This window comes from Quercus suber, unplaced genomic scaffold (assembly GCF_002906115.3).
Source record: "Quercus suber isolate HL8 unplaced genomic scaffold, Cork oak 2.0 scaffold_689, whole genome shotgun sequence".
NCBI classification, from domain to species: Eukaryota; Viridiplantae; Streptophyta; class Magnoliopsida; order Fagales; family Fagaceae; genus Quercus; species Quercus suber.
Genome location: NW_027070130.1, coordinates 97,901 through 119,976, shown reverse-complemented (window position 1 = coordinate 119,976; position 22,076 = coordinate 97,901). Strand labels below are relative to the sequence as shown.

Sequence of the window (22,076 nt, the reverse complement as noted above, 5' to 3'; positions counted from 1 at the left end):
GAAAATAGTAATATTAGTGTTTTAAACCGGATTTATTTATTTATTTATTTATTTATTATGATATTGATATAACACTAATCACTTTTAGAATATTGTCAGATTAGTTTGCAAACTTTTAGTATAATTAGTAATTGTTTTATCATTTTTCTTGTTGATATTTTATTAATACTAATTTTTTATTAAAAAAAATTAGTTATTCTTTGTTTTTTTTTTTTTTTTTGGTTTGTTTTAACCAGCTGGAATGGATGTTACCTCTAACCAATTGAGTTATTGTTACATTAAAGGATATAAATTGAACTCCAAGTACAAGTTAGTAAAAAAACAGAAAAAAATAATACGGTACCAGTCACAACCTGTACCAAACTTTGTCTGGCTTGCGGGAGGGGTTTTCCAAGTTGATGACGCCCACAAAGGTTGAAATCAAAATTATTAACTCGGAAACTCCCTTGTCGTTCCGACGTCTACGAGGGGAGGTTGAAGAAGTTTTTAATTTCCTTCTACCACCCTTTGTCTTGGTATCTCAGTTGCCCACCAATTTAGGCTTTATTAATATTTAATAGTAACACACACTTTGTTATAATTGTACTATATACTGTAACATATTGGGAAAAACAAAATGAAGAATTTATGACAATGACAGATAACTAACACATAAAACAATATATATGTAGAGGCATTATTGTTTCGTTATTTCTCAGTGCCAGCTTTGTGGAGACTGAGTTGTAGCCTCTACAGTTGCCCTGTTGGGCTGTACTTGCTCGGTTTCTTTTGCAATAATAAATTCTTCTCATTCTTTTGCAATAATAAACCATTTATTTTTAAAAATATTTTAAAAAAAATTAAAAAAAGTATTGACAGTATTTTTAATTTTTTAGAAAAAAAATTTCAAAAATAATTAATTATTGTGTGCCCTTAGGGGGCACACATTAGGAAAATCCAATATAAAAATAAAAAGTAGCACTTTTAGCATGTTAGTCACTCCACAAGTACTTACAGGATGGGGTCAAATGTCAAGATTTAAGTCTTCAAAATAGAACATTATACACATATACATCTAAATTATGTTAAAATAAAAGTTCTATTTTATATAAAATAAAAATAAAAATAAAATGAAAATGAAAAGTTGCACATTTTAAGGAATATTTATAGTAAATACATTATCATTTATCAGAGTTTATCTTGTAAAGGGTATTGTTTCTAACAAAAATATTCACCTTTCAAATCCCCCCACTCTTAACTATCAAATTATTACTATCACACACCCTTAGTGCGATGGTCACTCCACAAGTATTAAATGTTTATAGAGTGTGGGAGAACACGAGCTGGAGTTTAAGTCTCAAAAAGAAAGTTTCACACACATATACACTTAAATTAGGTTATAGTAAAATTTATATATTGTATAAAAAAAATATCAAATTATTAAAAAAAATAGAATAATAATAATTAAGTCGGTCTCAATAGGACATTTTATCAAATTATAAATAATAATAATAAATTAATTTTGTCTCAATAGGACATCTTTAAAGTGTTTTTTGAAAGCAATTTTAAGAAGGCATTATAACTTCATCGATAAATATTGCTTAAACTTTGCGAGTAATATCAAAAACTTACCCAAAACATTTATGATTTCACACCACTCTCATAATTCATTTTGCTTGGGACCCACTACAATACAAAAACCATCGTGTATAATTTTATATGTCAAATTCTGTGATTCTCTGGTTGTTTTTTATTATTATTATTATTATTATTATTATTATTAAATAGGAACCGGTAAGAAGTGATTCTCTGGACTTTCCAATGTTCTTATCATCTAAAAAGTTAAAAATCATACTCGTTCATTAGAAAAATCAATATCCTCTGTTCCGTGGGCAATTTATTTAGAATATAATGATGAGTAGTTAGGTCAAATGGTTGACCAGTCAACGAAATATTTGCAATAAAAAAATTAAAATTAAAATTTTACTTAGCATTTAATTCAACAATATATTTATTGTGGTGCGATAGTCACTCCACAAATATAAATACTTGTGGAATGTGGGCGCAAGAGTTAGGAATTTAAGTTTTCAAGCGGGAACTTTACACACATATGTATTTAAATTAGATTATAATAAAATTTCTATCTTGTATTAAAAAAAAAATCAATGATACATATATTATCATTATATTAATAATTACATGGCCCTTATGAACAACTTAATGCACTATCTTCCTTCAACCCTTTGAGCGAAATACGCAAGGATATATGTGATATCAACTTAAGGGTGTGTTTAGTACAATGAATGGATATTACGACAAGAATGGTAATTTTTATTATCGGAAATAAAATGTATTTTTTAATGAAATAATTAAACATATTCATAAGTTTAGTTGTAAGTTATAACATTAAAATAAAACTTAAGATATTTTTTAAGAAATATTTTACCCAAACAATTATATTTCCTAAAAAATAATTTTTTTTAAAAAAAAAAAAAACTTGAGAGCGATATGAGTTATTTTTTATGATTTTTTTTTTCGTAATTGTTATATGCAAATGGAAAGTTTTTTATTTGGAAATATATTAATTTTAGAAATTATTACACTTACTAAGAAAATAACTATTACAACCCTTTTTGAGATAAATAGTTATTCCTTATTTTAAAGAATAGTTATTCATAAGAAATAATTATTTCCTTGTAGAGTCTATATTTTTAGATTGGAAACCATGAACAGAAGTAACCTCTAGAACTTAATTTGTTTAGATGATTACTGTTGAATTAATCATTGGAACAAGACAAATCAAATTGAGAATAGGCAAAGACTTAAGAATGTAGAAAATAGAGTGTCGGAACACTACATTTCGACTGCTGGCTTAACAAGTCAAAAGTCATTTATCTCAACTAATTGAACTGCATTTCTCAACCAATCAAGATTCGTGCAAATTAGAAATTTAGATTTCTCTCAGAACCGCTTGATCTAAGGTTTGATGGATCTTAAGTACATATAAATACAAACCCTAAAGCACATTTTTGAAGACACAAGAAGGTAGTGTTCTGTACATAGATCTGGAGTTTTTCCAAACTCTTTTGAAGCTATAATTGGAGACTAAGTGCAAACATCAGATCCGATTACAAAGCAAAGTTGTTGCAGTCAGCTAACCACAATTACTAATCAAATCTTTGAGTGGAGATTCTAGAGTAAAGAACAGGGGAGTTTATATACAACAGTTCATATTAGAAGAGTCTACGGATTCGAAACTACATGTGATCACGCTAGTAAGTACTACACAATTTTATTATACAAACTTCAATTCTATTAATGTATGTGTTGCCTTGAGGATTGTTTAAGTTAATCCTCCCCAGGTTTTTTTACTGTGAAACAACAGTTTCATTAGTTTTCTTAAGTCATCATTTCTGTTATTTATGTGATCTGTGCTTATTTGATATGTTAATCAATTTAATCAAGAGCATTATTAATATTTATTTATTTGGTTAAAATTTTATTAATTTAATGACAAAGGGGGCATAAAAACCTAACACCCTCTAATAAATATAATCAAAATACAGAATAGTTAAACAATATAAATAGCTATTAGATTATAATGCATATTATTGTCTACCAAACATGCCCTAAGAGCTTTGATGCATAAGTCAGCTATGGCATGGGCGACTCCACATTAAAGGCATGATAATTACAGGACCACCGTGACTTGGAAAAGAAAATTATATATCTAATATTTTAAAAAATTTATGATTTGTCTACCCTTAAAAAAAATTGTAACTACCCTAAAATTATTTTTGGCCCCAACTTTGGTCCCTTAACAATATATTAGTCCCTTTCAATCAAAAAGAAAACGTCCAACAAAAAGAGTTCCATCCATCCAATTTCTCTGAGAGATTTCTTAGCACTTGACAATCAACTTCAAAATTACATTTTTGATATTTATAACGACTCATTTTTAGAGCTAAAATGAATTGATAACCTTGCTGAAAGATTAGTGGAGACACAGAAGTATGTCATATATCTATTAGTTTATTGCTTTTGAAGAGTTTTGACCCTTCTTGTCAAACTACAATAGTAGAAAGAAGTTTTTCAACAATAAAATATATAAAGAATGAACTGTGCAATCGAATGGGAAATCAGTGAAAGAATAATTGTTTGGTTGTGTACATTGAAAGAAATGTAATCTGCAACATTGATAATAAGACTATTATACAACAATTTCAAAACATGAAAATTAGTAAAAGGAAATTGTAAAACTTTATGGATTTACGTTTTTTTTTTTTTTCCAAAATATAAAGTTCTCTTTTTATTAGATTTTGTATAATTTAAGTTTCTTAATAAACCCTAGAAAAATTCTAGAACCACCACTAAGTTGTGGGATATTTTATGATGCTTTGGAGCATAGTAAGTTTTGGTTCTCAACTTCTCATGCCTCCCTTAGATTTGGAGCTCCTCGTTGACAGGATATTTCTGTATGTTTTTAGACCCCTTAAAACACAACCGGATTAACCTAGTTAATAAGCCAAGTTATTAATTTATCTAAATTTCGGATCAAGTTTATCACAATTAAACAATCATATCATGTATAGCAGCAGAAAAATAAATAACACAAAAATATAATCACCCAGGAAAACCAAACAGGTAAAAAACTTGGGAAGAATTTAATCTAACTATCCTCAAGGTAAACTTGAATCCACTATAGAAAGAATCAAAGTTTTACAATAGAATTTAAACCACTAACATTCTATTGCTACCCACCAGTAGAAACTTACTAACACGACCACGTGCAAACTCCGAGACCACGGACTCCTTATTTCTTGGATTCTCCAACAAGTACAAGCACTCCCGCTTGTGTATCTTTAAGCTCTTATGACAGCAACTGAATTATTATCAAGTTCTTGAAGAAATCTCCTCCTTGATAATCCTAAACTTGTGTGAAGGAAAGCTCCTCTCAAATCTCACAAAAGATTCACACAAACAGCAATATGAGCAACCTCTAAAACATGGGTAGGGTTTGTCTTATATACTTAGGGCAAAACATAAAACCCAAAACGTTTTAAATGAAATAGGGTTGAGTTGGAATTCTGCAGAAAAACGTATTCTGCTCAATTTTTTATTGATCGAGCGTAAGCTTCAATCAATCGAGCCAAGCCGAAATGCATAATAACTTCTGCATCAGCTCGATTCCAACTTTACATAAAAAACACAACTTTAAGCAAGCCTAAACAAGACTAAACAACCTGTTTTGATCACGGTTTGCCAACATTATACATTAGAGTTCTAAATACATAAATTCCTAAATCTTTAGAACCTAACAAATAAAAGCCCTTTACAAAAAAAAAAAAAAAAAAAAAGCTTATTACAACAAATCTAATCCTAACTACTATCCATCAGTTGCAAGTGTAAACAGTAGCTCAATTGAATCAACCTGTATTTTTCCTAAAACATTAAATAAGACACATAAACGCATGTGTGGAACATACAGGTAAACAAAATAAATTCTTGATTTCACCAAACACAAAATAAAGACATATATCAATGAATAACTCATAAATATAAATCAATAAGCAATGAAACAAGAAACAAAAAAAAAATGTATCTCCCCCTAACATGAATAGCGCAACAAAAATACATCAAGAGCCAAAAAGAATGTTAATACAAAGTGTAGCTCCTAGATATAATCTAATCACCATAGGCTCCAAACAATCAAAACTCCCCCTATTAACAAAAACTCTACAAGCTACTACAAAAGCTACTCCCCCTTTTTGTGATGGAATGCCAAAGAGCAATCATAATCCATCATCAAAAGGAGGTGGCGTAGGAGATTGTGTAAAATGTGCCAACTCTGCACGCAAAGCATAAACCTCATCGAGTAATTCCACCAAAATCTATTCATGAGCCGCTTGAACGGTCAAGACATGATCTAACGTACGTCGAATATCTGAATCATCCAAAGTAGTCGGTGGAGGAACATCAGCATCAGCAGCACCAGACGCCTCAGCCTGTGCATTACCTGTAGAAGTGAAAAGAGGGGCTCGACTATAGCTCTCAAGTGAGCAGCCCTCTACCAAAGGAAGGTGGCACCTATGGGACCAGTAATGTGTACGGGCTTAAACGCGGGGAAACCATCTAAACCTAAAAACAGCAAAATCCTATGAATGAAAATAGGATAAACAAGAGCGTGACCAACAGCGCTACTCCTATGAATTTCGTTCAAAGAACAAAGAAACAGATGAGGGAAAAAAATAGAAGCACCAGAAATAAGGGCATACAGAAACACACATCTCTCAATAAGGATTGTGTGGAGATGAGAAATAAGCCACAACGAATGACACGCTATCCTATGAAAAAGATAGGTAGTCTCAGTAAGCTCAGCGGACGTGATCCGAGGATCAAAGCCCCACTAGATAGAAGACCTAGTGATGTATGACATGATGTCATCAAGGGGTGGAGACTCCTCATAAGGATAGACGGGTTGTCTAACGACCGGAACCCCAAGAGCCTCAACCACTACCCTATGGGTAATGGTGAACTCAACACCTCGTATCCAACTCCTAACAAGGGTGTTGGAATCATAGATGTGACAAGAGAGGTTCGAGTAGAACTCTCTAATCAGGGCGGTCGAGGATGGATAATCTACCTCCAACAGAGTCAACCAGCCTCTACTCTCAAAGTTTGCCCTAATGACAGGATCAAACTCATCTAACACAATAGATCGCTCAACCCATATCTTTCTCTTACTGTTCAACTTATCATATAACTCTTTGCTTTTGTCATTCTTAAAAATCTCACTCCTAGAGGGAGACTCAAAAGAAGTGGAGGGAGTCCTATGAGCTTTAGTCTTCCTAGGCATGATGCTAAGAAAAGGACAAAGACACAAAGCAAAACCAAAAAGAACAAAAAAAGAAAAACTAAGGGCAGACTGCAAATTAGCACCAAAAAAAAATACAAAACAAAAATTTATATGATACATGAACAGTTAAGTGTCATGATACATGCTCTAATGTAGTGAAATTAAGTTCAATTTAAGTTCAAATTCACATAATTGGCTTAAGCATAGAGTTTCTGACAAAAATCCCAAAATTTGAAAAACCACTTGTTTGTTTTTATAATAAAAAAAAATTGACTAATTAATCATCACACAAGCTAGAATACAGTTTAGAATGATCAAAAACATAAATTCAACAAGCCAATTTCATCAATTAAACTCAATTTGAACAAAATCCCCAATTCGAGTTAAAACAAGCCCTAGAATTTTCAATTTCTTACAAATCACAAAATTGATCAAATTAAACTCTTGAGAACATGTTTATAACATCATAGGAACAAAACCCAATGATCAATTTCAGAAAATAATGCTTGATTCATCAAAAACCCCAATTTTGAATATGTCCGAAAAACCCAAACAAATGCATGAATTTATGCATGAAAATATAAAATAAAATTCAAAAGGAAGGGTAAAATGGACTTACCGGCCTTGGGAGAGGAAAACCTTGCAAAAACTTCAGAGGAAAACGACAAAAATTTGATGTGGAGCCTAGTCCGAATCAGAGAGAGAAAGAAAAGTTTTAAACTTTTTTAAAAGTGAGGTTGAACAAGTCAAACTCAGAATTTTTAAAAACCTTATGAACGATTTTTGATTGATCGAAAAACAGTTTTGATTGATCGAAACAGACAGAGGCTCACATAAATTTTTAATCGCAATTTCGATTGATTGAAGAACAAGTTCGATCGATTGAAATTCAAAAAAAAAAAAATTGAAAAACTCAGCAAATTTTGACCCAAAAAAAAAAAAAAAACTCAAAGCATTGAATTTTATGAGTAAAATGCATGAGTATGAGATGAGATGCTTTTCAAAAACACAAGTTTTAAACCCAGTTTTCCCAAAATTAAGATTTTCACACATTTTCCTTTTGAATTCTCAAGCATCAAATATGTTTTACATAAAAACTCAAGGTATTTTCAAATTTGGTTGGTCATACCAAAAACACACACAATAATATGTACAAAGTTTAGCAAAGAGTAACTTGTGTAATATGTGCAACTAGAAAAAACTTGAGATACATGTGAGGTGATATGTGAGTAGAATTCAAACACAAAGTCTACAAAATTCATCACATAAAATTTGAAAGAGGATATCACCTAAAGAGTTACATCATATAACTCCTACATCTCCTAAATCATAAGCTTACAATCATGTAAGTTTCTTGAATTTGCCTCATATTGTACACACCAATTTTAGTTGTTCAAAAACTTAAAAAAAATAGCCGGAATAATGTACACACCAATTTTAATTATTTGATTTAGTTTTAAGTCCAATAATATACACACCAATTTTAAGCATTTAAACCAACGCTACATCTTATATTCTTTTTATGCATGTGCTACACTTTCTCGAGCACAAAATCTTACGATATGCACTAATGTGTTCATGATTGGCTAGTGAACAATGGTGAGATGGTTATTTATGCATTTCTCAAAAGGTTCAAATCCAACAGTCAAAGACATGTGATTTCAAGATCAAGATAAAGTGATCAAAAACCATAAACATATTTCCCACACAATATGCACTACAAAGTTTCAGTTAGTAAAGTGCAATAAATAAGCTCATCCAAGCTAATCAATGTACAAAGGCATGTTATGTGAAAATAAATTGACTAACCTTGTTTTCAAAAACCAAGAGAATAAATACAAAACACGATTTGCTTCCTTTTCCCTTTTTTTTTTTTTTTTTTTTTTTGGCAAAAAAAAAAGTCCTAAAATGAAATGCATGAATGTTATGCAATGCAAATCCTAGAAACAAAAAGAAAAACAGAAACCAAAGAACAATGGTCATAAAAGGTAAAGCAATGAAGCACAAGGACCATGTCAAAAAGATTCAATTAGATTGAGCCTTTTGCAACCAAAATTTTTTAGATGCACTTTGAGCATTGAAGTTTTTATTCACATTAGAGTGATTTCCAACTCCAGGACTGGAATAAAGGTTTAGAACCTTTACCAATTCACCAATAAGTGTCATAGGATCTTGTGCTTGAAACACATGCACTTTCAGCTTATTTACTCGCTTAGCAGCTTGCAACTTGTAACAGTTTGGATGTGTCCAGACTTTTCACAAAAATGACAAACCCAAATAGGCTTACCATGCAACTTGTCTTTAAAAATGGTAGACTTCTTAGATTTAGACTCTTTCAGATCAACCCTAATCTTCCTAGGAGGTCTAACCTCTACAGATCTAACAGTCTCACTCACAACCTCACTCACAGGGAGTTCAAAAGAAGAAGAAGGAACAAAATTTGTGGAATTTAGTGCAGACACAGAGATGCTTTCAACAAAACCTAATCCAGATTTGTCAGAATGAGACTTTTGAACACTCAGCATTTGATCAAGTTTAGAACTAGCAGATCTAGTAACAGATAAGTCAAGTTCCAAAAATTTAACTTTATCAAGCAAAAGTATATTCTCAGTTTTCACATTGTTCAAAAGTTCATTAGCATCAAACAATTTCACAAGCAAATTTTTCTTATCAAGCTTAAGAGATGCAATTTTCTTCAAGCCAAGTTCAACATTCATAGCATCCTTTGCAGTAATTTTGTAAAATTTATTATAATCTTCTTGAAGATCTGCATCCTCAAATAGTTCCCCATCAGAAGGGTTCTCTTCAACAGACACACTTTCATTGACTACAATAGTAGTAATGAAAACAATGAAATTTTCATCATCGTCACATCCAGACTCATCATCAAAAACTTCATTATCACTAAGGATTACAGTCATAGCCTTACCCTTAGACCTCAAGTACGTAGGACATTTAGATTTCATGTGACCATACCCTTGACATCCAAAACACTGAGGACCCATAAAATTATTTAAAGATTGACCAACTTTTTCTCTAGGTTTTTCATTGTTGTTAACCTTAGTGGGATCATTCTTTCTAAAGTTTCTAAGTTCAACAGTGTTCGTACCTCTTGTCCTTATGTTACTATTCCTAAGAAAGTTTCTAAAGTTCTTGGCAAGGTAAGCAATCTCTATAGCAGAGAGCTCATCATCAAATCTACCAACCTCAACATCATCAACTGACTCAAGAGCCATTGATTTAGATTTGCTAGTTTTGGGAAGGTCTAACTCATAGGACTGAAAAGATCCTACAAGTTCATCTACAGGGATGGAATCCACATCCTTACTTTCAGTAATGGCAGTCACTTTTAATCTAAAATTTTCAGTTAAAGATCTAAGTATCTTCCGAACAATTTTAGGTTGATCATAGATTTCATCCAAGTTGTATGCAGAATTAACAATGTTATTGAGTTTAGCATAAAATTCATCAAAGGATTCATCATCAGACATCCTAATGCTTTCAAATTTAGAAGTTAATTGCTACAATTTATTAATTTTAACTGCCTTTGTGCCTTCATGCACAGTCTGGAGGATTTTTCAAGTAGTGTGAACAACCTCAACATTAGAGATTCTCTTAAATTCCTCCATAGAAACAGCGTTAAAGATAGCACTCATAACTTTGTTGTTGAACACAACTGCTTCTTTTTGAGAAGTTTGCCACTCACTCACAAGAGTAGTGGGCTTCTCCCATCCGTACTCAACGTAATTCCAGACTCTTTCATCAATGGATTTCAAGAATGCTTTCATCCTTACTTTCCAATAAGTATAATTATTCCCATCAAAGTGAGGAGGAATAACTAAATAGTGTCTGTGTTCTATGACAACAAAGGTCAAGGATCAGCTCAGAGATTAAAAGATCAACAGACAAAGAGCTACCCGCTCTGATACCACTTGTATGTTTTTAGACCCCTTAAAATACAACCGGATTAACCTAGTTAATAAGCTAAGTTATTAATTAATCCAAATTTCAGATCTAGGTTATCATAATCAAACAATTATATCATGTATAATAACGAATAAATAAATAACACAAAGATATGATTATCCAGGAAAACCAAACCGATAAAAAACCTGAGGAGAGTTTAACCTAATTATCCTTAAGGTAAACTTGAATCCACTATAGAAAGAATCGAAGTCTTACAATAAAATTTAGACCACTAACATTCTATTTCTACCTACCAGTAGAAACTTACTGACACGACCACGTGCAAGCTCCGAGACCACAGACTCCTTCTTTCTTGGATTCTCCAGCAAATACAAGCACTCCTGCTTGTGTATCTTTAAACTCTTATGACAGCAATTGAATAATCATCAAGTTCTTGAAGAAATCTCTTCATTGATAATCCTAAACTTATGTGAAGGAAAGCTCCTCTCAGATCTTACAAGAAATTCACACAAACAGCAATATGAACAACCTCTAAAACGTGACTAGAATTTGCCTTATATAACTAGGGCAAAACATAAAACTCTAAACATTTTAAATGAAATAGGGCTGAGTTGGAATTCTGCAGAAAAACGCATTCGGCCCGATTTTCGATTAATCAAGCCTAAACTTCGATCAATCGAGCCAGGCCAAAATGCATAGTAACTTCTGCATCAACTCGATTCCAACTTTACATAAAAGACATAACTTTAAGCAAGTCTAAACAATACAAAACAACCTGTTTTGATCGTGGTTTGCCAACATTACACATTAGAGTTCTAACTACATAAATTCCTAAATCTTTAGAACCTAAAAGTTTCCATTGGATCTAGCCACCTTTTTGGTCGTGGTCATAATGACCTCTCAATGAGATGCATAACCGTTGTCATTAGCAACTCTACCCTTAACATAGGTGGAATCATATGTTCACGATTGTAGGCTTTCATAAACAAAAATAATGCAGTTAATGTCATGCTTAGGCTTTCAGATTAGGCCTCATTCTACTTAGTTAAGCTTCTTTCATGTGCTTGAGTTGTTGTTTACGAGTTCTTGGTGTGAGTTGTTCTCGTCTTAGCTGACTACCTCAAGAGTCGAGTCCTTGTTGGTTAAGGATCCCAATCGTCCAGTAAGGAAATATTCCATGCCTATTTGCAGTGAAGTGGAGGCGGACCCTTGTCCAACTTGGTAGTAAGAGTATGACTACCTTTCCCTTCTACTCATCTTCCTTTATTATGTACTGTAGACTTGCTTATTTTTTGTCATCTTAATTATCAAGAATGTCTAATAACAATATTTGGCCAAGTTCAAGCCTTATACTAATGACCAACCGATACCTACTATTTTAAAGAAGAGAAAGACCAATATATGAGGATCCCACTCCTGCAAGGTTCGAACCCATTGAGATCTCTCAAGAAGTTCATCATGATGCTTCATTGCCTCTAATGACCACTAATCCTCTGCCTTCAATCTCACCCACCCTTTTAGCTCATCTCAATAGGTAAGGATGTTGTAATGCGTGCAATGTATGGTATGGAATGCATGGTCATGTGAGAATGCTAGAAGAAAACGGGATTTTGCCCTTTCTTTTTAAAATTTTTAGCAAAATGCCCCATGTTTGAAACTAATTAGGGAAATGCCTCTGTTTTGAAACTCAATTTTCTAAAAATCGAGTTTCAAACGTATAAATCAATTTTTGGAACATCGAGTTATTGCAAACATGGACTTAGGAAAAAAAAAATTGGGAACTCGAGTTCCACTTGAATTTTTTCAAGGAACTCAAGTTCCATGAACTCATGTACTTCACTTGGAACTCAAGTTACTTGAATAGAACTCGAGTTCCAGAAATTTTTTTTTTATTTTTTTATTTTATGTTCGCTATAACTCAATTGTCCAAAAATCGAGTTTTAAATTGAAACTCAATTTTTAGAGAATCGAGTTTCAATACATGGGTATTTCCCTAAATAATTTCAAATATGGGGCATTTTGCTGGATATTTTTTATAAAAAAAAGGGCAAAAGCCCATTTTCACTAAAAATGCTGATATGCAAACTCTATGTATGAAATCATTTTCCCGAGTGATTCTTCAAGAGAAAGATTTTTCATGTTATATAACCATTTTATTCACTTTTTTTTTTTTAATCTTATTATTGTATATATCCCTTGTTTATTATGTGGACTAGCATGGTTATATTAAATAGAATACAAATCCTCCATTCCACTTTGTTTATATTCTATCAATCACAACTTGTCATATATTTGTTTAATTTTCTATTAAACATGTGAATGTGGGTCTCTTTTATCTATCTTTTATTCATGGGCTCATAGTAGGACCTTTACTCTTACCCTTAATAAAATTGAAATTGACCCATTTAGTTGTTATAATCTCTCAAGTGTTTTAGGGTCGAGGTTCTTCTATTTATGGGCCCATAATAAAATGGACCAATATTTGGAACATGAGTGTAAACCTCTACTCTCACCCTTAATAAAATTGAAATTGACTCATTTAATTGTTATTATCTCTCGGGTGTTTTAGGGCAAGGGGTAGCTTTTTCTCCTCCCATACACACCATTCTCAACTTGCAGCTGCCATTGCTTGACAAATCAAGATTTCCATGTAGAGCTCATCATCAAACCAAGGAGGTATATTATTTCTTCACAAAATCAACCTACAGGCTGTGATTGCAGAAAACTGTATTTGGGTCATTTCTAACACTTTTATGATGAAAAAAATTATGATTCCATTTTCTCATATTTCATGTGAGGAATATGCATGAGCTTAATCTATATGCTATGTGGACAACTTGAGAAATATAAAAGCTTATTTTATTTTGTGTTTTCTCATTATTCTTTATGCGATGCAGAAGACAAAACTACATGCTAGCACTACTGTGCATAAAGAGATCATTTCAAAATGCATTTTCCAGATTTTGATGAAGCAAAACTCTATTGGCATCCTAAGCACATGGGTTTATAGATCTATGAAAATTAACTACAAAAAACCCTAATCTAACACACCAAGAAATTCCACAAGCTACTAGCATTCCGCTTGTGATCTATGTTTGATCTGCAAGCTTATGAGGATGTTATGATCACGTGTCTTATCATGTTGATGTTGCCATATGATGAGTGAAGATGTTATGATACATGATGTAATGGGAGATGAACATGTGAAAATGATTTAACAAACAATTCAAAAACCAAACTATAAATATCATAAATTAATGACATTACCCCTAATCTATAAAACAAGTAAAACTACAACAATACAATTTTTATTTTTATTTTTATTTTTTTGGATTTTTCAATGAATTAAACTTATGACAAAAAATTATTTATAAAAAGGAATTAGACCTCTCATCTAAGGGTGTAGAGGGTTATACGCATGAGCTTGTTGGTGTTGGTGAATCCTCCTTCGCAATGATCATCAGAGATCTCCTCTTACTAGATTGACGAACCCTCCCCATGACCTCTATGGAGCATTTGTGTTGTTGTTGATGCTTAGATGTTTGCTTGTTGACAAGTAAGTGCCCGAATTGTTGTGGCATTGATTACATGAACATAGTGTAATAATTTGGGTGACTCTTTTATTGATGGAAATAAATTTTGAGTGAAGAAATGAGTGTTTTATCATGGGAATTTTGTCGGTCTCAGAGGTGTTTTTGATTACTTTCTCAGTTCCTCTAACAGCATTTTAGCAAAGTAACAGGAGGAAAAAAAAATGTCATTTTAAAAAAAGTAATAATAATGAACTATTGGTGGACAAAAATTCTAAGAGGTCTAAGGCCTTAAGAGCATTTCATACGACTATAGCATATCTACGATCCCAAGAAGCCTTTTGGGAGTAAAACATGAGAAAATTTTGGCAACTGGACTGGAGAGTGCTTATCAGCACTTAAAAGCCCAAATCCACATTCTGCCACATGGTCAGAGCCAGAGAGCAAATTGGCTCTTTGACAACAATTTTCAAGTTTTGGCCCTTTTTTTTTTTTTTTTAATATCCAAATTTATTATGATTTTTTTTTATTTGAGCTTTTAAGAGATAAAATCAAGATTTTATAATGATTGACTATTTTTATGATTGGAGTAAACTAATCCCGATTAGCCTCTCTAAATTATCAAAATAATCATGTATTCATGAAAAGTAAATAATTTATTCCAATAATTTAGTAATGGTCAATTATCTACTAGGATTATTCTATACTTGTATATCTATTATTGGATTTTTTTTCTTTTTTTTCTTTTTTTTTAAATAATGGTTTTTTTTAAAATATAATTAAGAGAAGAAAATGGGAGGCCCCAACCCCAACCCCAACCCATTTCTAAGGGTCCATTTGGTTGGAGGAGTGAAAAAGTGGGAGGATAGAAAATTATGAAAAGATGAAAAATATTTAGCTATCTCTCTTGTGTGTTTGGTTGGAGAGGTGGAAAAGTGAGAGGATGAAAAACTCTTTTGTTTGGTTGGAGAGAAAAAGAAAAGGATGAAAAATGTAATTTATATAAATTGACTATTATACCCTTATTACATAATAGGTAAGAAATATATTTATTTGTACTTATTAAATAATATAAAATTTACCACATCATTACTTTTACAAAACATTCACATCAGTTTATCTATTATACATACTTTTTTATTAAAATAATTTTTTTCTCACCTTTTTTATTATTTCCCACCTACCCCACCTAATCCATAAAGTGACTTAACTCTCACTTTCCCCTAACCCACAAAGTCTCCGCCCCTCTCTCATCCCTCAAGTCTCTGCATCTCTCTTCTTCTTCTTTTCTTTTTTTCTTTTTTTTGACAGTTCAAAAGCTACAAGGAAGAGAGAAGAGAGAAGATGATGACGATGATGATGAAGATGAAGATGATTGAAACATAAGGAAATCTCTCATCTCACTCATTAATTCTCAGATCCCTTAAGTCTTTGCCATCATTAGATTTATATTTGATTTTGATTTTAGGTTTGGGTTATGGGTTTTCAATTAATGGTTTAATTTTGAGTTGATTTTCTGTGGATTTTGGGTTTGATTTTGAGTTGATTTTGTTTTGGATTGATTTTGAGTTGGGTTTGGGATGGGTTTTCCAATGGGGTTTGAGTTGATTTTAAGTTGTTTTGTGTTGATTGAGTTATTTTTGGGTTGCAGTGGTGATAGTTGGGTTGTGCCGAGTTGGTGGTTGAAAAATTGTCTTCTTCTTCTTTGCTGAGTGGCTATAACCGTTGGGAAAAAGAGGGCATTTGTGTAAAAGTGTTGTGAGAGCACTTTTCTCTCCAGCCTTTTCCTCCTGATTTGGGAGGATGAAAATTGCGGGCTCAGGAGAGAACTTTCTCCCGGGCCAAACAGTGAAAAACATTGTTTTCCACCCTATTTTGCTCCCTCTGTTTTCCATCCTATCTATTTTCACCCCAACCAAACACAGTGTAAGACCAAGGTAAATACCAAAAAGGGAAGATTTGAAATGATGAGAAGCCCATTCCAATATACCCAGCAGCCCATCTTTGTAAACCAGTTAGACCAAGGCCATGGCCCCATTGATCACTGGTAGAGCCTTAGGAAAAATACCCACCAATGCTAACGCCCCTGCTTTGCTTTATCTGGCACCATGTGACAAATGTGGTTATTGTGCATAAGTACATGAGCAAGTTGGCACATTTGTCACTTATAAAAGTGGTACCTTGTCACTGATTAGCCATTTTGTCCCACAAACGATGCTTCTTAGTTGTTATCCTCATTTTGTATTCTGTTGAGCTCAAGATAGCATTTTCTTTCACATTTTGGAACTTAAGGTGGACCATCTGAGGTTGCGAGCAACCCTTCATAGCAAAATAGCAATGCATGTTGTTTTGCTAGGATACTACTCTTACGCCAGTTATGATCAACGAACTAATAGCAATCTACATCAGTACTTTGATTTTTCTAAAGAGGAACTTGTAATTATCTGTGTCAAAATCAAAATTAGTAACAGAACAAAAAATTTATATAAAGATCATAAATTGTTATTAAAACTGGACCAGATCATGTCCTTGTTATTCTTGTGCATATCATTTTTCAGCTAGGCCCAAAATCCAAATCTATAGGTGAGGATCCTTGTTCAGCTAGTTTATAGTCACATAAAATTGACAAAATCAATTCCTACAGCTTACAAAACAGGCAGTTGGCAAAACAGATATGAGATACCATCATACCAACCAATAATTCGGCAGGCCAAATTTCATAATATTCTTTTCAAGGCTTAGCTTTTACAAAAAGGTAACACCCCTATTATAGCATGTTTTTGACAAGACCAATCAGACATATCTCTCTGAATCCTACAAGTCTAGCCAAAATGAGCTCATTTTAGACAAACCAGTTTAAGGTCCCATTATTTCATATTTCAAAGGACAAGAATCTTAAAAAAGGAAAGAAGGAAAAAGGAAAAGCACCTTCTGACTATATCCTAGATAAAATGTCATTGAGGGCCACAACAATGTTATCATAGCACTGCCAGACACGTGATGCATCTTTGTCCCTTGCCGCATAATCTAGCTGCAATGTACATTAAACATGAACAATTGTCAGTTCCAAAGATTAATAATTTCCTTTTATTTATTTATTTTGGCTAGCTAGAACATTATTTCAGCAAGAGCAGAATCTTCTTCTTCCTTTTTTTTTTTCAAAAAAAAAAAAAGATAAACTTCTTGTAAGAGCAAAATTGTCACCAAAAGGAACAAACCTGTCAAAACAGTATCAGAAAGAGTAACATTTCCTATGAAAATTAACATAAATAAAAACTTCCCATGCAATGGTTTATTGAAAACTACTCTCTTTTGGCCGTACAATCATTGATTTGACTTGATGGAACCTGTGAATTTCAATTTCAATCTAAGTGGATGATCCAAATACTAGGAATACTTACGATCACTATTATAGAATATATCTAGTGGGTAGAAATATGAAGATTATGTGGAAAGCAGAAATCTAGGGGGATATGGCATTTATCACCTTAAAATCAATGCCACAAAAAGCATCCCAATGAAAAAGTCCTCCAATTCCATGATACATAAAGATGATGTGTAAGTAACATTACCCTGGTGGCATTATTGAAGAGATTGGAATACAGCTTCCTTAGTTGGGGCCTCTCATTTCCAGGTATGCCTTGGATTATGGTATATATGTCCTGTTTCAGGTAGGCTGAGTTCTTCCTTAGGACCTTTTGTGCTTCGCCCCATGACTCTGACTCAATTAGAGATTTTATTTGTAACAAAGCTTGTGCATGACCTCTGATTTCACTCATTGCCTCTTCAAATGTTTGACCAGGTGCTACCATCTTAAGTTCAAATCCCTCTGCAACCTCTTGACCAAAAATCACTTCTTGTGCCAATAGTATCGACACCATTGCTGCTATTCCTCCTACTCTTCTTCTACTGAAATTAGATCCAAGGACCTTCTGGGGCATCTCTCTCGACCTAAAACAGGGTTTTGAACAGCAGGTGAAGGTTGGAGGATAATATGATAGGTTGGGTTGAAAGACCAATGGTGTAAATGACATCCTCTTGTGAATTTTGACAAGATAATTGGGTATAATAATCGTTATCTATATCTATTACTTCAATTTCCAGAATGGACCAAGGATTTAAAGAAATGCTTGTTAAAAGCAACCTTTATGGCACTCAATTATCAGAGAAAGAATCTATAGAGAAAATGGTTAAAAGATGGAATTCAGACTTCCTATTTCCTTTTCAACTGAAACCTCCAATTATCTGTCTCCGACACCCTCCTGCAAAAGATCATGATTATATGAGCATTTAGTTATCTTAGAAAAACCAAAGACTCTTGTTATATTCCTTCCTAGCATCATATGCTTTGTTCTTACAACATATAGAATAAGAAAGTACTACAAATAACATTACAATAGAGGGCTGAAGAACACAAAATCATCATGCATTTTTTTTTTTTTGTCTGGGTGACATCTGCTTTCTTTAAAAAAATGATGCACATAGATCAAAGTTACGTTATCTTCAAATGAATAAAACATTAAAACTGTTTTTAATAATCAATTCATATAAGAAATGAATCCAATATATCTTGAAAATTGTAATTTATTATAATATCTTATTTGGGTATTTTTTTTTTTAAAATCAATTTGTTTACATTTTTATTTTGAACTAATAATATTTCCCCAAAAAAAAAAAAAAAAATATAGGGTAAGTCCACTGTCCACCCATGCTTGGATTCCTTACACCAAGGCAAGCTATTCTTAACAAACACAACCACAATCAGTATCTTCTTCCTAGTACTGCCTATACTTTACAATATCAATGTATTGTAAATATCTATCAGTATCTTCTTCCTAATGTTAAAGTTCAAATGTAGCAACAACAACAACAAAATTGTCTATCATTTCAAAAAAAATAGGTAACAAGTAAGTAAAGAACAAGAAAACGATATGTAAGAAGTTCCCTGAATTTTGAGGTGTGATAGAAGTGGGTAGACTAGAGACAGAAAGAGCCTGTACCTGTAACTTGGTTAGTCGGCTGGCTTAGATTAGAGAGCGCCTATTGGCTGTTGAGAACTGACAGTGAAAGAGGATTTCGGTGTTTTATTTGTTATTTAATTTTAGAATAGATGATGTGAGTGAGAGTGATAATTCAAACTGATGATTAATGGAGTCCTTTTTTTTTTGGGAGCAGAGGATAACATTAACTCCTGGGTTAGGGAGGTCTGGCCGTCTGGGTTCACAGGAGCTAAAAGGCTTTTTCTTTTTTTCTTTTTCTTTTTTTCTTTTTTTCTTTTTTAAAGCTAGGCAATTTGTAAGTCAGTTTTAAGAGTGCAAATACTGGTTTTAATGTGGTGATTTTTAATTTTGTTGACACCAAAGCAGTATGGAATTTGTAGCCAGAGGTTTTGCTTTTTCCATCATTTTTCTCAAATTATCTACTCGATTCCATTTACTCATAAAAAAAAACATAAATCATGGAATGAGAATTATGAAAAAAAAAAATCAATCATTCTCCATGCCTCCACTGTAACTGGACAAGACCAGAGCTTACGAGTCATATTACAGCTAGGTCAGCTCTTGGTCTTCACTGAAACGGTACCTTTGGGGTTGATTTGACAAAAATAAAATATGTTAGTAAACACATGTGCCGCTTAACAACATAAATTAATCATGGGGTGAATTTTTAAACAACCTCGAAATTCAGATGTGTAATTTATAATTAACCCAAATATAAAATAGTAAATTACCATTTTAGTCCCTAATTTAGAGTTTTTTGGCAAATTATTGCTTAAAATACAAGTTTATAAGATTTATGTGCACTATACAAAGTTTTTTTTTTTTTTTTTTTTGGTGCTGAATGATGCAAAATTCGGCACTATTGGTGCTGATTTTGCAAAAGAGAGGAGAGAGAAATTAAAAGTGTCACTATTTCTAACAAATTTGTATAGTATGTTTATTTGGTACTCATAAACGGATTGGAGAGAGAAAAAAAAAAGTGTATTGTAAGCTCTGTTAGTATTTAGCATAATATATTGTAATACTTACAATATATGAATTTTTTATTTTGTATCGTTGTTCTTTTTTGTTTATTTATGATTTTTTTTTTTGTTTGGTGCAAGTGTCACTCTATAATTCTTATAATCCATTGCTTGGTATCAAAATTGTAGTAATCTTCTTGATTCTCTAATTTTTATTATGTTTGTGTTTATTACTTGGAAAATAATTTATTGTATATATGTTATGTAACAAATATGGATTTAGATCCTCTAAATTTCCTAAGGTACTCTATCAAATAGATTTTTTTTAAATCCTAACTGCTCTTTAATGATTTAATGGTCTAGATTCTGCCATGTTAGCATTTCACTAACAATAATCTTAATTGTTTTATTTGCAACATTATTTTATTATTTTAAAAATATTATTAGTGGAATGTTGACATGTCATAATCTAGACTATTAAATCATTAAAGAGTGGTTAAGATTTAAGAAAATGTAGAGTACTCTATGAAATCTAGAGAATCTAAATCCAAAAAATATTTGCTAATACATTGTAAATTTTTTTTGTTGGTATTTATATATGTTAAAGATAATGTGGAATTGCATTTTCAATTTCATTATAGTTACTATTATGTGTGTATGGTTTTTCTCTCTCAATTTTCTCTATTCTTTCTCCATTTTCAAGACACTGGCACATTTCTCTCTCCTCTCTATTATGTCCCGTTATTCTCTTTCAAAATTGGCACCAAAGATGCCTTTTTTTTTAGTAATTCAACAATTAGGGTGCTGAATTTTGTCTCTCTCCTCATTTATTTTTATTTTTTTAGAAGACAAAATTTTATACAATGTACATAAAACTTATAAGAGCATTCACATCAATATCCTCAAATTAATAGCTAAATTAATCCAAAAAACTCTATTTTTTATAGTTTAGCTAACCATGTTTTTTATGCTCACAAATCAGCCTTAATACTCTTTTTCTTACTTCATTTAAATTTATTTTCTCTCCTCTCAACATAGACCTCTATATGGCAGTATACCACCATAGCAACACCATATACAACAAATCCACAACACAACCATATATAACAACATTATAGTACCACCGTCAGAAACCCAACAAAACCTACATAAAAAATCACATCACAATCACAAAACCCACATCAAAAACTCCATAAAAAAAAATGAACAAACCCTAAACCAAACACCATAACACCACCACCACGACACCACCCATTAGAATCCTAACAAACCCAAGGCCAACAAAACCCATCAAAACCAAACAAACTCAAACCCAACCGCCACAACAGCACCGCCATGGTTCACCATCAAAAACCCAAAGCCAACAAAACCCACCTGAAAAACTCATCAAAACCACAAAACTTGCATCAAACCCTTATCAAAACCAAACAAAGCCAACCACCACACCACCACCACCACCTGCTTTGATCTACTCCTACCGTGGGTTGCTCTGTGTGTGTGTGTGTGTGTGTGTGTGTGTGTGAGAGAGAGAGAGAGAGAAGATGGGCAAGAGTTGTGGGCATTAAAATTACATACTCCTCCGGAAAGGACTCCACACCCCAACAATCAATATCACTATTTCCGAATCCTAATCCTAATCAAGATCAACCAAAAGTGTAGAAAATATATTGACTTCTTCATTGTTATCATCTTACCCAAATATCATCTTGTCCCTAGTGCCTTGTCATGTCTTCATTGAAGTTCAAGTTCTCTCTCTCTCTCAAAAACCCAACCAAGATTCATGCAATGTTTTCAATTTTATTTATATTTTTTGGTTTATCTT

The 22,076-nt window shown here is 32.5% G+C and overlaps 1 protein-coding gene across 3 annotated transcripts; it reads right to left on the bottom strand.

Moving 5' to 3' along the window:
• Positions 1-16,662: 16,662 nt before the first annotated feature.
• LOC112006665 (psbQ-like protein 3, chloroplastic) lies at positions 16,663-19,720 on the bottom strand. 3 transcript variants are annotated; one of them, XM_065766192.1, is made up of 4 exons: positions 19,293-19,720; positions 17,865-18,554; positions 17,221-17,323; positions 16,663-16,736 (listed from the first exon to the last, which is right to left on the bottom strand). In XM_065766192.1, exons 2-3 carry the CDS (start codon positions 18,324-18,326, stop codon positions 17,228-17,230), a joined length of 558 nt encoding a protein of 185 aa, XP_065622264.1. In that variant the 5' UTR covers positions 18,327-18,554; positions 19,293-19,720; the 3' UTR covers positions 16,663-16,736; positions 17,221-17,227. The 3 variants fall into 3 exon arrangements, with proteins under 3 accessions (XP_065622264.1, XP_065622263.1, XP_065622262.1); XM_065766191.1 differs by lacking the exon at positions 16,663-16,736 and adding an exon at positions 16,973-17,106; XM_065766190.1 differs by lacking the exon at positions 16,663-16,736 and having other exon boundaries at positions 16,973-17,323.
• Between the last annotated feature and the right edge of the window lie 2,356 nt (positions 19,721-22,076).